This window comes from Nicotiana sylvestris, chromosome 6 (genome assembly GCF_000393655.2).
Source record: "Nicotiana sylvestris chromosome 6, ASM39365v2, whole genome shotgun sequence".
NCBI classification, from domain to species: Eukaryota; Viridiplantae; Streptophyta; class Magnoliopsida; order Solanales; family Solanaceae; genus Nicotiana; species Nicotiana sylvestris.
The window spans coordinates 61,015,007-61,027,082 of record NC_091062.1 but is presented as its reverse complement, the minus strand read 5'-3'; the positions used below and the strand labels follow the sequence as shown (position 1 = coordinate 61,027,082).

Here is a 12,076-nt window from a genome sequence, read left to right as displayed (position 1 = left end):
ATCCAGCATTTCCAACATGCGGAGCCGTAGGATCCTATTTTCCTCCGCAGTTGCGGATTCAGGTGTGAGGACGGCTGAGATTGAGCTCTCCTCAGAGACGGGGACTGTTTGCAATGGAATTTCCGAAGACATTTCCACACTTCCTTTTGACCTGGTGAAGTAAGTGTGAGTACTGCTTCTGGTCCTAACAATAGGTAGTTGAACACCTCTCCTTGACCTCGTGAAGTATGAGTGCGAGGCCAGACTTTCACCAAACCAACCGTCTTTTCAAAAAACCCTGGAAGAAAATGCTCAATGACAAACGCACGGTTAATTCTGCAGCAAATAATAGATAGTTAATCTCACGTTGGGCATGATGCACCTATACAGTTAAGTGGATTACTATATGTTTGCTACGAGAGCATGCGTCATTCCGGCATTTTTTTTTTCTCTTATTAGTTTTTTCCCCTTTTTTCCTTTTCTTTTCTTTTCTCTTTTGTTTTCCTTTTATTTTATTTATTATATATATATATATATATATTTTTTTTATTATTTTTGTAGTAAAAGAAATGCGACCGGATCCGATGAGGATTGCCTACGTATCACGATGCCTACGTGAATCAGATCATTACGTAGTTCGAAAAACACAAATGGACGTGAAAGAAACAACCTCTTCATTGTTGAAATGTTCTATTACAAGCTACATTCTGCAAAAGGAAAAGCAAACTTGGAAAATGAACCTAGACTCGAAATAGACTGAAAATCACCTTGATAAAAAAACGAGCAGAAGATGCTAAAAATACAGATTTGACCTATGAATGCATTATGGTTTTAAAAATTGGTTTCCGCGGGGCATCGTTCGGCCTCGCCGCGGTCCTAGGCGCGAGATCCCTCTCAAGTTGTTCCAGCTCGTACATAGTCTGCTTGACATAACCCATTACTGCCGAGAGGACGGTAGCGCTGGACATGTTCTCACATCGTAGACATCGTCTGGTGATGGCATGGGCAATGGCCTTGATCCTATCTCTGGTTTGCTTCTTCTCTATGAGTAGGTGCCTTATCTGATCACTGCTCGTCTTGAATACCTGTGAGTCCTGTATGTGCTGATCCCTCAACTGCCGCACTTCTTCCTTCATTTGGGCCAACAAGTCGTAACAGTATCTAACTTCCGTTTGGAAATCCCTGGCTTGCTTAACTGCTTTAAACTCAAGTGTAGCCATCTCCCTTTTTATTTTGGCAACAGCCTTCTCGTGATCACGTTTCAATTGGCTCAAACATCGGCGATGCTTATCTACTCTTGTTTTCCCACCGTGCCTTGAATTCTGTCATGACCTTTTCGGATTCTTCTAACCTGTCTCGCCATTCCGTGATCTCTCTTTTCAAACCCTTTATCAACCGCTGGTCTGATTGACTTCTGGGTTGCTCATCAAGAGACAATCTCACTTTTTGGACTTTGGCCTTAAGTTCTTCATTCTCTTGGATCAACCTATTCTTTTCGCTTCGATTCGCTGCGGTTTGTATGCTGTTATCGAATTTCAAACTATCTATTTGTAGCTTCAAATCGCCAATTTCTGCTCGATAACCCTTCTCTTTTGCTAACCAGTTCCATTGCCCTTGGGATGATTCTACGAAATCTTTGAGATGCGGCCTCTTAGCCGGTCTTTCGTAAGACAGGCTGCCTCTAAACCAAGCGTGATATCCTGGGGCGACCTCCCCTTTCGCCGTATCGATCACACAAGTGTTTGCTGTCAGATGTTGGCATTCACTCCAGATTTGGCGAACTTCTTCTTCAGGGAAATGACCGTGCGGACTGATTTCAATCACTTGGGTACTCAAATCTTCGTCTTTCGGTACCACTTGGTACCTCCCAAGTTGCCTCAAAACCCGATACGGTGCGTAGGGTTGGATACTTTTCAGTCCCATCAACAGAAAATGAGGCCGGGTTGCCGGCATGTATATGATTTCCTCGATAGGTGACCATCCGAGCGTCCATTGGATTTGGCTGGCGGTGAGAGTTCGGAGAAATGAGGTCCATGATGTGACTCCCTCAGGTAAATTGAGCCCTTTGATTCTCATGTAGAATTCTCCAATACAAGTTTTCCTCTGGCGAACCATAACCCAAAAGTGAGGAGCGATGACATAAATGATCGGTCATCCACACTTGCAACAGTAGGTTACATCCTTCGAAAAAGTCACTTCGGGCTCGACAAACAGTGGGAGCCCGGAAAATGTCAGCCATAATCATAGGCGCCAGAGTACTTTTATCTTGGGTAAGCAAAGTACTGACAACCCCAGTCATTCTTAGATCGATGTGGCCGTCCTTCCTTGGGAACACTATAAGACCTAAGAAGGCCGTCATGAAAGCCAACTGCCTGTGTTCGTCCCATTTTTGTCGGTTGCCTTTACTACATAGTTTGAAATCCGGCTTATTGAACCCGCCCTCATGACCGTATCTAGCATACATGAGATGGAGACTGCAGAAACCTTTGGCAAGATCTGGATGGTGAAATGTTCGGGGTATTTTCCGAAAATCCAAAAATTGGTATACCGTGACGGCCCTAGGTGCAATCAAGTACTTGAACCTTAACGGAGCTTCATCACCCCCAATGTATCCCGCTATTTCCTCCAGCGTCGGGGTGAGTTCGAAGTCTGAAAAATGGAATACATTGTGCGCCGAGTCCCAGTAAGTGACCAATGATCTGATAATATCACCCCGAGGCTGAATGTCTAGTAAATCCGGGAGATTTTTCAGATATTTCCTCACTTTGCCTTGCCCCTCTTTGCCTAAGTCGTTCCACCATAATCGCAACTCAAAAGGGATCTTGGTCATTATTGAAAACGATTCATTTTGTATCGTGCTCATCCTGCACATTTATTTAAGGCGATAAACTTATTAGACTCAAAAAATTACAATTATCTAGATTTTTTGAAAACGGGAGGTCGGACCCGCCGAGGGTTGCCTAGGTATCTCACCCCATGCGAGAATCAAACCGGCGTAGTTCGGTCATAGAGAAAATTAAATAAACCTAGTAATCAAGAATAAACATTTTTATTGTTTTTTTTTTGAGAAAGATAAATACTAAAAAAAATATTATTTTTTTTTGTTTTTTTTTTGCAATATTTGGATTATTAGTCCGAATTTATAAAAGGGTATTACAAAAGAAACAACACATTTTTGAATTATGAGTTTTCCATTTTTTTTTTTTTTGAAATAAATACCCTCTTTTTCTTAAAAGAAAAGAAATAATTTTTTATATGTTTTTTTTTCAGACTAAAAGGCAACTTTTGGTTTTATTTTTCCAAAATAAGTAATTATCTCCCCTATGCTGCTATTTCCCCCTTTTTTTTAAGAACCGGTCGACATGCGGAACCGAAGCAAATAAATGCATAACACTGATAGGAATGCAGCATGATGGTCTTTCCATTTCAGGTTGCCTGTCCTAGACGGACCCAACCCCTGTGTTGAGTCCCCTAAGTTAAATGCAACATGATGCAAATAAGCGTTCCTACTAGGGATCTGGCATGAAGTCGAGTTATACTAGGTTTAAACCTTGGTATTTGTTCTAGACTGTGTACCCGAGCGGACAACTCGAGTTGAGGAGGGGCAACTTACCGGAAACCAAAAGGCCGTCCGGCTTCGTAACTTATCCGTCCTCTTTCTTATTTCGGGTATTGACACTAACAGAATAGGGAGTCTCGACCAGCGAGCTTCTCCCCGGAGGTGAAGAGAGAAAGGTTTCGGCACAGTTTATATACAGTTCAGATAATATCAAAGCAGTAAAAAAAAAGAACATTGCAGCACGTTATGTCAAAACATGTAATAAATATCAGATAATAAAGCCAAATATAACAATTATTCTAAGCTCGAATTCTTGAACCCTGAACGGAGGTTCTGGGTAGAAAATCCCCAGCAGAGTCGCCAGAGCTGTCACACCTCCTTTTCGCGCGCCCGGCCCCGAAGGGTTAGATGCGCGGGTGGAGTTTTTCCAATTTAAGTGACAATATTCGAAATGGGATTATTTATTTAATTCAGAGTCGCCACTTGGGAAAGGTTTGGCTTTTTGGTGTCCCAAGTCACCGGTTTTATCTTGAATCCCAAATCGAGGAAATTTTCGACTTTTCCAAATGAAGTCTGCGAACCAGAAATTCTAAGTAAGGAATTCTGTTAACCCGAGGGAAGGTGTTAGGCACCCTCGAATCCCGTGGTTCTAGCACGGTCGCTTAAATTGTTATAATGGCTAAATATCTGATTTAAATACATGTTGTGACTTATGTGCTTTTATTAAGTTTTAACCGCTTTTATTATTATCATTTACTTTTATAGAATTGCAACGTCGTGAAAATGTATCTCGAACCACGTCACAATCAATGCACCCGTAGTTGTTAACACATTTCGACTCCGTTGAGATTTGAAATTGGGTCACATAAATGCGCACCCGAATTTAAGAATGTGATTTGATTAAGTCGCGCCTAAAGAATCTAACGCGTTATTGTCTTCGGGGAGGGCAGTGGGATTCACTAAACAGCCCGTCCCAAATTCTATGTATTTATTATGACCAATTATTGAGGGCCCCGCAATTTGCCTTTTGATTTGGCGAGGCTTGTCTTATTATTTTTAGAAGGGTATCCTACAGTGACTACATTTCTATTATTTTTATTTCCAGAGATAGAAGAAAGGAAAATGTGTGTGCTAATTGAAGTATATACTTCAGCTTAAACCAAACTCCTGTCAATTTTTATTGATTACTTTTAAAGTAAAAGAAACGTCATGCCTTTTACGAAAAATGATTTGGTCGAATAAAAGATTACATATGAGATAGATGAAATGCAATACTTAATCCGAACATTTCTTAATTTGAACTTAACTGAACTTATTTGAACTAGGTTAAAGGATAACTGGCGAAGTAAAATGCTTTAATTTGACAAGGAATCATATACGAGTTAGCGAAATACAACATTTAATCTGAGCATTTCTTGTATTGAACTTAACCAAACTTATATGGACTAGTCTTACTAAAAAAAAAACTAAATGAAACAGAAAACAGTATTGTGTAAAGTCGAAATATGCATACTTATACTAACAGACAATTGTCGAGCTCAAATACAAAGGGGTGAAACTCAGTCGGCTATCAGTATACTCTTTTGAACTATTGAAACATAAGCTAAATCAATTTCCACAAGGCCTGTTAATGTACTATGAATATTACAGCAAATGCTTGAACTTCTTCAACCTTTTTCATTTCATGCTTTCAAACTGTTCCAATTACATCAATATGGGACTTGAAATGTGTACCTGAAAATGCTGAAAGTTCAAAGGAGAAGAAGAAGAAGGTGGGAATCAGCAGCAGCAAAAGGGCAGAATTAACAGTAGCAGCAGGACAAAAATGCAGCAGCAATAGCGAGCAAGATAGCAGCAGCAATCAGAAAAGCACAACAGAAAGGATTTTGTTGCGAGATGGAACTAGAGTTGAAGGAGAAACAACTCGATGAAACAGCACACAGTGTGATGGCAACAACGCTCCAGACAATCCAATTCCGGAATATACCAAATGCCACAAAACAACTAACAATAATCTCGATTGAATTTTAGGAGGAGCAACACTGCTTAATGTATTGACAATAGATGAAGTTCAGACCAACGAAACCAAATTTCTGATTTCCTAATCTGTTTTATCTCTTTCTTGCTCTCTTTCTATTTCTGTCAACTCTCTCTTTTCTTTCCTATTCTCACAGTGTATGTATATCTTCTAATCCCTCTGCCTCTAATTCTTCTCTGTGTTTGTGTTTTTTCCTTTTCAGCTCTCAAGGTTCTCCCCCCTCTCTCAGATGTTTTTCTATCTCCTCACTTATAAGTCTCTATCCAACTCTTTTTAAACAGCCTGTTTTCAGAAATCCAGTACCCTTCCCATGTGCCTTCTATTTTCAATTCCAAACTTTAGCTAATTAAGTATTAAACCCCATCAACATTCCCTGGCAGATTTCACTTTTAAAAGGTTTAAAAATACTTCTTTAAACTAAAGCCAAGTATGGGCAGTAGGATATGTTGACAGCATATGCTGTCAAACCATTTTAAAATTAAACAAGGACCTTTATGCAGGCCCCAGGCTGTGCACAATGCACATGCGGTGCACCAATGCACATGAGGTGCACCAATGCAAATGCTGTGCAAGAGTGCACATGCCCTCCAATTCAGCATTTAAACCAAACATCCCTTTTACATTACTAATCCAAATCAACAGCTATAAGTAAACAAAATTGGTTCTTAATTGATTTAACAAATGTTCAACAGAAGCCAATCGATTTACTATGCTCGGACAGTTGAAACTAATTGACGACTCATGTCGACTCGACTATATTAGCATTAACGTACACAATCGTAGCCAAAAATCAGACATTCAGAAGTATGGGACACATGACTCGACTTATACTGATTAAAATAGAATGGTACTTCGAGGAATCAGTTAGTCAGTGCAAATTTGGAATACAACCAATACGCATGCCGTATCAGAATAGGAGGAGAGGGATTCAGACAAACATAGATGTTCAAACAAAGTGGACAAACAAAAGTTGATAAAAAATTAAACAAATATGAACAGTCTTTTAAAACAGATCATACGGACTAAAAACAAATAAAGGAAAAGCAAGCAGACTTACCTTAAAACTCGAAAAGTTTAACAGTTTGAACTTGGATTTGGACAAACTTTCTTAAGGCTAAATGGACTTTAATCGAAGTGTTTCTCAGATGAGAAACACTTTGATTGAAGTCCATTAGACCTTAATCTCTTCGGTTGAATCGGTATGAACCAGTGACGAAGGACACAAAACCTCTTAAACTTAGATCTGGGATTCAGGCTTCCCTGATCAGATTCGGACCAAACCAAGTATGGTTTGGTCACGAGGGGTCTGGGGAGTGTCTGGTGTGAAGCTTGGGTTGATTGGTGTAGATTAGGTTCCGACTCGAATCTTCAAATGAAGATTCGAGCAGGTGGGGTAGGATTCGAAGGGCGTGGTTGGTAGATTTAGGTTCATGATGGCATGGGGGTTCTATGGTGTTCAGGTGGAGGTCACCGGCGTTCAGGCCGCCGGGTTTCTGGTGAAGGTGTGCAGGGGCGGCTAGGGTTTGAAGGGGATGGGTTCGGTGAAGACGAAGGCGGGGGTGTTGGCTAGGGGGCAGGGTATGGTGAATGGTTTATATAGTTAGTGGGTGGGTGAACCTCGACCGTTAGATCAATCTAAATCTACGGTCTGGATCTGAAGGCTTAAATGGAACGGTGTCGTTTTGAGGGTTGAGGGTTGGGGTCGGTCCGGGTGAGACGGGTCGGGTTTATTGGTGGGTTATGGGGAATTGATCTTGGCCGTTGATCAATCTGAGATCAACGGCCCAGATCAGGCATGACTCAAACGACGTCGTTTGGACATCCTGGGCATCAGGTGGACCTGGACCGGGCAGGCTTGGTTTGAACGTTGTTTGTTTGGGCCAATTTATTAAAATTGGCCCAATCCGGAATAATTGCTGATTTTTCTTCTTTTTCTCTTTTTTTTATTTTTATTTTTTATTTTTAAAAGCAAAACTAAGCAAAAAATCAAAAATTAAAAATTAAATACACACTCAATACAATTATTTGCACACACACTAAAATATTTCAAAACAGGTAAAGTTAATCAAAATAAAATCACGGACGAAGATGCCCATTCGTGTTTTTCTTATTCAACGACCGGATTACGGTTCGAATTATGCAGGACACATATATTTTTTTTGAATTTTGTTTTTTTAATAAAGTAAATAAATAAAAATGGGCCGAAGTCACAAATAAATCAACAAGGTGCCGCACAGAAATCCAAAATTTGTACAGCAGGGCCAATTATTATTTTTTTATTTCCTTTTGGAGCGATTGTCGTGCGAAACACAAAAATCACGTGCTTACAGCGTTAAATCTTCTTAATATTCCATTTCTTTCTTCGTTGTTTTTGTTGTTCCTTCTTATAAATTTGGGGATTTGAGTGTTTTCCCTTTTTATAATTAAAGCCGTCAAGTAAAGCCGTACTCAAAGTCGTAATTATTTTTTTATTATAGTACATAAGATACGTTAGTTTTCATGCGCTTAACCGCATACTTTGTTGAAGGAAAGTTTGAAGCGAACATGCTCTATTAACTGCAAAATAACCTTTAACATGGCTGCCGTACATATCATAGTATGCCGTCGACGTGTGACATACACTTCTAAGTTCATTCATGCATTAATTTCTCCAATCATTGCCCAATTACAGGCAATAAATTCAAGAAAGATATCTGAAAATCCTATAAATATTATGGTTAGTTATCCGTTTTTCCCAATTCGAAATATCAACTTTTGTTTGTATTGCCACAAGAAAACCCAAGGAAGAAGTCCATTTTTGGTATAAATGGATAACCTGATAATATCTTGCATTACTGTCCTCTTATCTTCTATATTTCTGTTCTTGCAATCAAATGCAACATCAACCTTCAATGTGTTAAGCTTTGGTGCAAAACCAAATGGCCAAACTGATGCAACTCAGCCATTTCTGAAGGCATGGGGCGCTGCATGCAGCTCAGTTCAACCAGCGACCATTTATGTTCCCCGAGGACGTTATCTAATAAAGGCAGCTACATTTAGAGGGCCATGTAAAAATAGAATAACTGTAAGGAATGATGGAACCCTTGTGGCTCCATTGGATTATTGGGCCATTGGCAACTCCGGCTACTGGCTTTTGTTCATTCAGGTCAATGGGATTTCGGTCATCGGTGGAAATCTTGATGCTAAAGGAGCAGCTTTTTGGGCTTGCCGGAAATCAGGCAATAATTGCCCAGTTGGAGCTAGGGTATGTTTTTTAATAACTAGATTTCATGCACTACGAAATTCTCTCTGTCCCAATTTATGTAATAATATTTGACTGGGCACAATATGTTTATGAAATTAAGAAAGGCTTAACCAAATATATATGGAAAATATCAAGAAATGTGTAATTCTTTTTTAAATAAAATAAAAAGAAAAGTATGTCCCATAAATAAAGTAGTTATTTGATCAAAATTGAAAAATGACCAACTTTTCTTGAAGGTTTAGGTCTTAAACTATACCTGGTAGGTATCTTTTCTTCGTTAAATATAATCATTCATTATTGAGAAATCATTTTTTCGTCTTCTAGTACTTGAATTAGAGTTGTAAAGCGTGTGCCGTGGTGATGGTAGAAGAAGAAAGATTAAATCTTCATGTTGTAATTCAATTTCAACAGTAAAAATACTAAGGTTTTTCATTTAAAAAATTTCTCTACTTCGACTTTTATTATGGTTCCTAACCTTTTATTGACATCATGTGAAATATGGACTTAAAAATACGCACACACATTCTCTCCTCCTGACATAAATATTACACATGTTTATACTCTTTCCATTTCATTCTACATATATCCTTATACATAATACATATCTCAGTCCATTTTAGTACATCGAAAGTACCATGTAGTAACTATTCATGAAGAAAACAAAAATAATATAAACGTAAAATATTTCAGTAATCTTAATTTCTTATGTAAAAAGTGCAGTCAATAACCTTCAATTGGGCTAATGATGTTGTGATAAGTGGCTTACTATCAATCAACAGCCAGCTAACACATATTGTGTTCAATAGCTGCAACAACGTGATGGTTCGAAATGTAAGTATAATAGCCCCCGATCAGAGCCCAAACACCGATGGCATTCATGTTCAATCATCAACTGGGGTTACTATCATAAATAGTAGAATCAAAACTGGAGATGACTGTATATCTATTGGACCTGGCACTAGAAATCTTTGGATGGAGAACATTCTCTGTGGACCTGGACATGGTGTTAGGTAAGCACTTCATGTTACTACCATGACCGTATAGCGACAATCATATTTAAAAGCTTAAACTATTGAAAAGATTATGCTTTATTTATTTAATTATGTTTAGAGCAATTGTATCACTTTCAAGCCTAATTCTTTCTTATGAGTCAAGCATGCAGAAATTCTTTATTTTTTTATTTTATTTTATAAAGGACAACGAGGAGACTCGAACCAATAATTTTTATCTACTTTGATAGCATATTGAAGTGGGCAGTCATCCCATTTAAAAACTTAAACTATTAAAGATCCACACTTTTATTTACTGTGTGTACATGTGCGTGCGTGCGTATGTTTCGATCTCCTTAGGTTCGTACAACGAGTATGATTTTTTTTTTGTATACTGCTGTAATAGTAACATTCTCTTACTATTACAGCACAATTCGAGGAGGAGAAGAAGGGATTGGGCAATTCGAGGAACTTGTGCTACATGTTAAAACTAGAATAGCGTAACATTTCTTAGAAACACTAGGATCAAATAATTTAAGATATTAATTCTACTTTGGATATTGATTCTACAATTAATATAAAATTATGTTTTCATAAACTACATTGAAAATACTAAATCACAATCTTTCATAATCACATCAACTTTTAGAAGTGGGAGAAAATGTAGTTAATTATAAGAAGTTTGACTACTAATTAAGCTTCACTTGTTCAAACTCAAATGAGGGACTAGGGATCAATGATCAATTTTTAGGTTTCATTATACTCGGCTACATGGATTATATTGGTGGTTTGTTTTTGAAGCTATACGACTTTTTCCAATACAGAGGAAAATATTATTTGACAGGTGGTTAATGTCAATATCTCGATATATATTTCAAGTACCATGATATATTGGGAAACATATAAGTGGAAACTAATGACTTCTAGTTAATTAATCGAAGCGATGTTGACCTTATCATGTGAGTCATAGTTCATTTTTGCGGTTTCACCCAAAAATCTTTAGACTTATATGGTCATTACGTTCAATATATATATACACTCCTAAAAGTTGCAATTTGACCATCCTCTTATTCAATCAATGTTGTTTTATTTGACATTTAGTTTAGGGTTTATTTTTTGTGTATTTATTTCGTATTTTATGTTGAAGATGTACATTTATTGTTTCTATTGCAGCATTGGAAGTCTAGCAAGGAATTATGAAGAAGATGGCGTGCAGAATGTGACATTGGTTTACTCGATATTCACAGGATCTGATAATGGGTTAAGAATAAAATCTTGGGCAAGATCCAGCACTGGTTTTGTCACCAACATTAATTACCGCAACATAGTCATGAAGTACGTTGACAATCCAATCATCATTGATCAGAATTACTGCCCCAACAACCAAGATTGCCCTGGCGAGGTAAATATTCTTCGAACGAACAGAAAAAAATGGGTGTTTTCTTTGCTTTCCTTTCGAGAAGAGTTTTACACGATATTAGGGCATATTTTGATATATCAATATTGAGCTGATTGAGTACTTTTTTAACCTGTTGTTCAATTTGTTTATTGGTTTCCTCTGTAGAAATATTGTCTTCTAACTGCTATAGAGGTAATGATGAATCTAAGTTACGTTGTTATGTTATTATTTATTGTTTGGTTAATTGCAGACTTCTGGTGTAAAGATTAGTCAAGTAACGTATGAAAATATACAAGGGACGTCAACAACTCCAGTAGCTATGAAGTTTGACTGCAGTCCCAGCAATCCATGCGAAGGAATCCAGATAAAAGACATAAAGCTCACTCATATGAACAAAAAGGCACAATCTTTTTGCAAGAATGTTCGAGGAAGTAAAAGAGGAGTCATTTTGCCTGACAGTTGTATATGAATACACTTCTACTTTTGATGTGTGTACGTTAGGGGAGGAAGGTGCCCCTTCTTTTTAACAAGCAAGTGTTATTACCAATAGAAAGAAGGCTTACTTGGTCTACTCCAATAAAGTTGTACATATATACCTTACAACAGCAATAATATGTTTTACTTTTAAAATTATGTAAAAAAGTGTATTTTCAATATCCTCTGACGCAGATTCTATTGGGAATAAATCCCCACAGAAATAATATTTACGGTAATAAAAGCAGAATAATAATGTAGCACCGAGATACGACAATTAACAAGAATAAAAGAGTAAAATTGATACCAAAATTTTTACGTGGAAAAACCCTTCTAATAAGGGAAAAAACCACGGCCCCGAGAGGAGCAACTGATATCACTATAGTAAGGAATT

At 37.8% G+C, this 12,076-nt stretch overlaps 1 protein-coding gene across 1 annotated transcript; it reads left to right on the top strand.

Moving 5' to 3' along the window:
- Nucleotides 1–8,371: 8,371 nt before the first annotated feature.
- Nucleotides 8,372–11,737, top strand: LOC104217620 (polygalacturonase-like). Its single transcript, XM_009767914.2, has 4 exons — nucleotides 8,372–8,820; nucleotides 9,541–9,830; nucleotides 10,983–11,211; nucleotides 11,459–11,737. The coding sequence occupies exons 1-4, from the start codon at nucleotides 8,383–8,385 to the stop codon at nucleotides 11,675–11,677; spliced, it is 1,176 nt and encodes a 391-aa protein (XP_009766216.1). The 5' UTR covers nucleotides 8,372–8,382; the 3' UTR covers nucleotides 11,678–11,737.
- The last annotated feature ends 339 nt before the right edge of the window (nucleotides 11,738–12,076 follow it).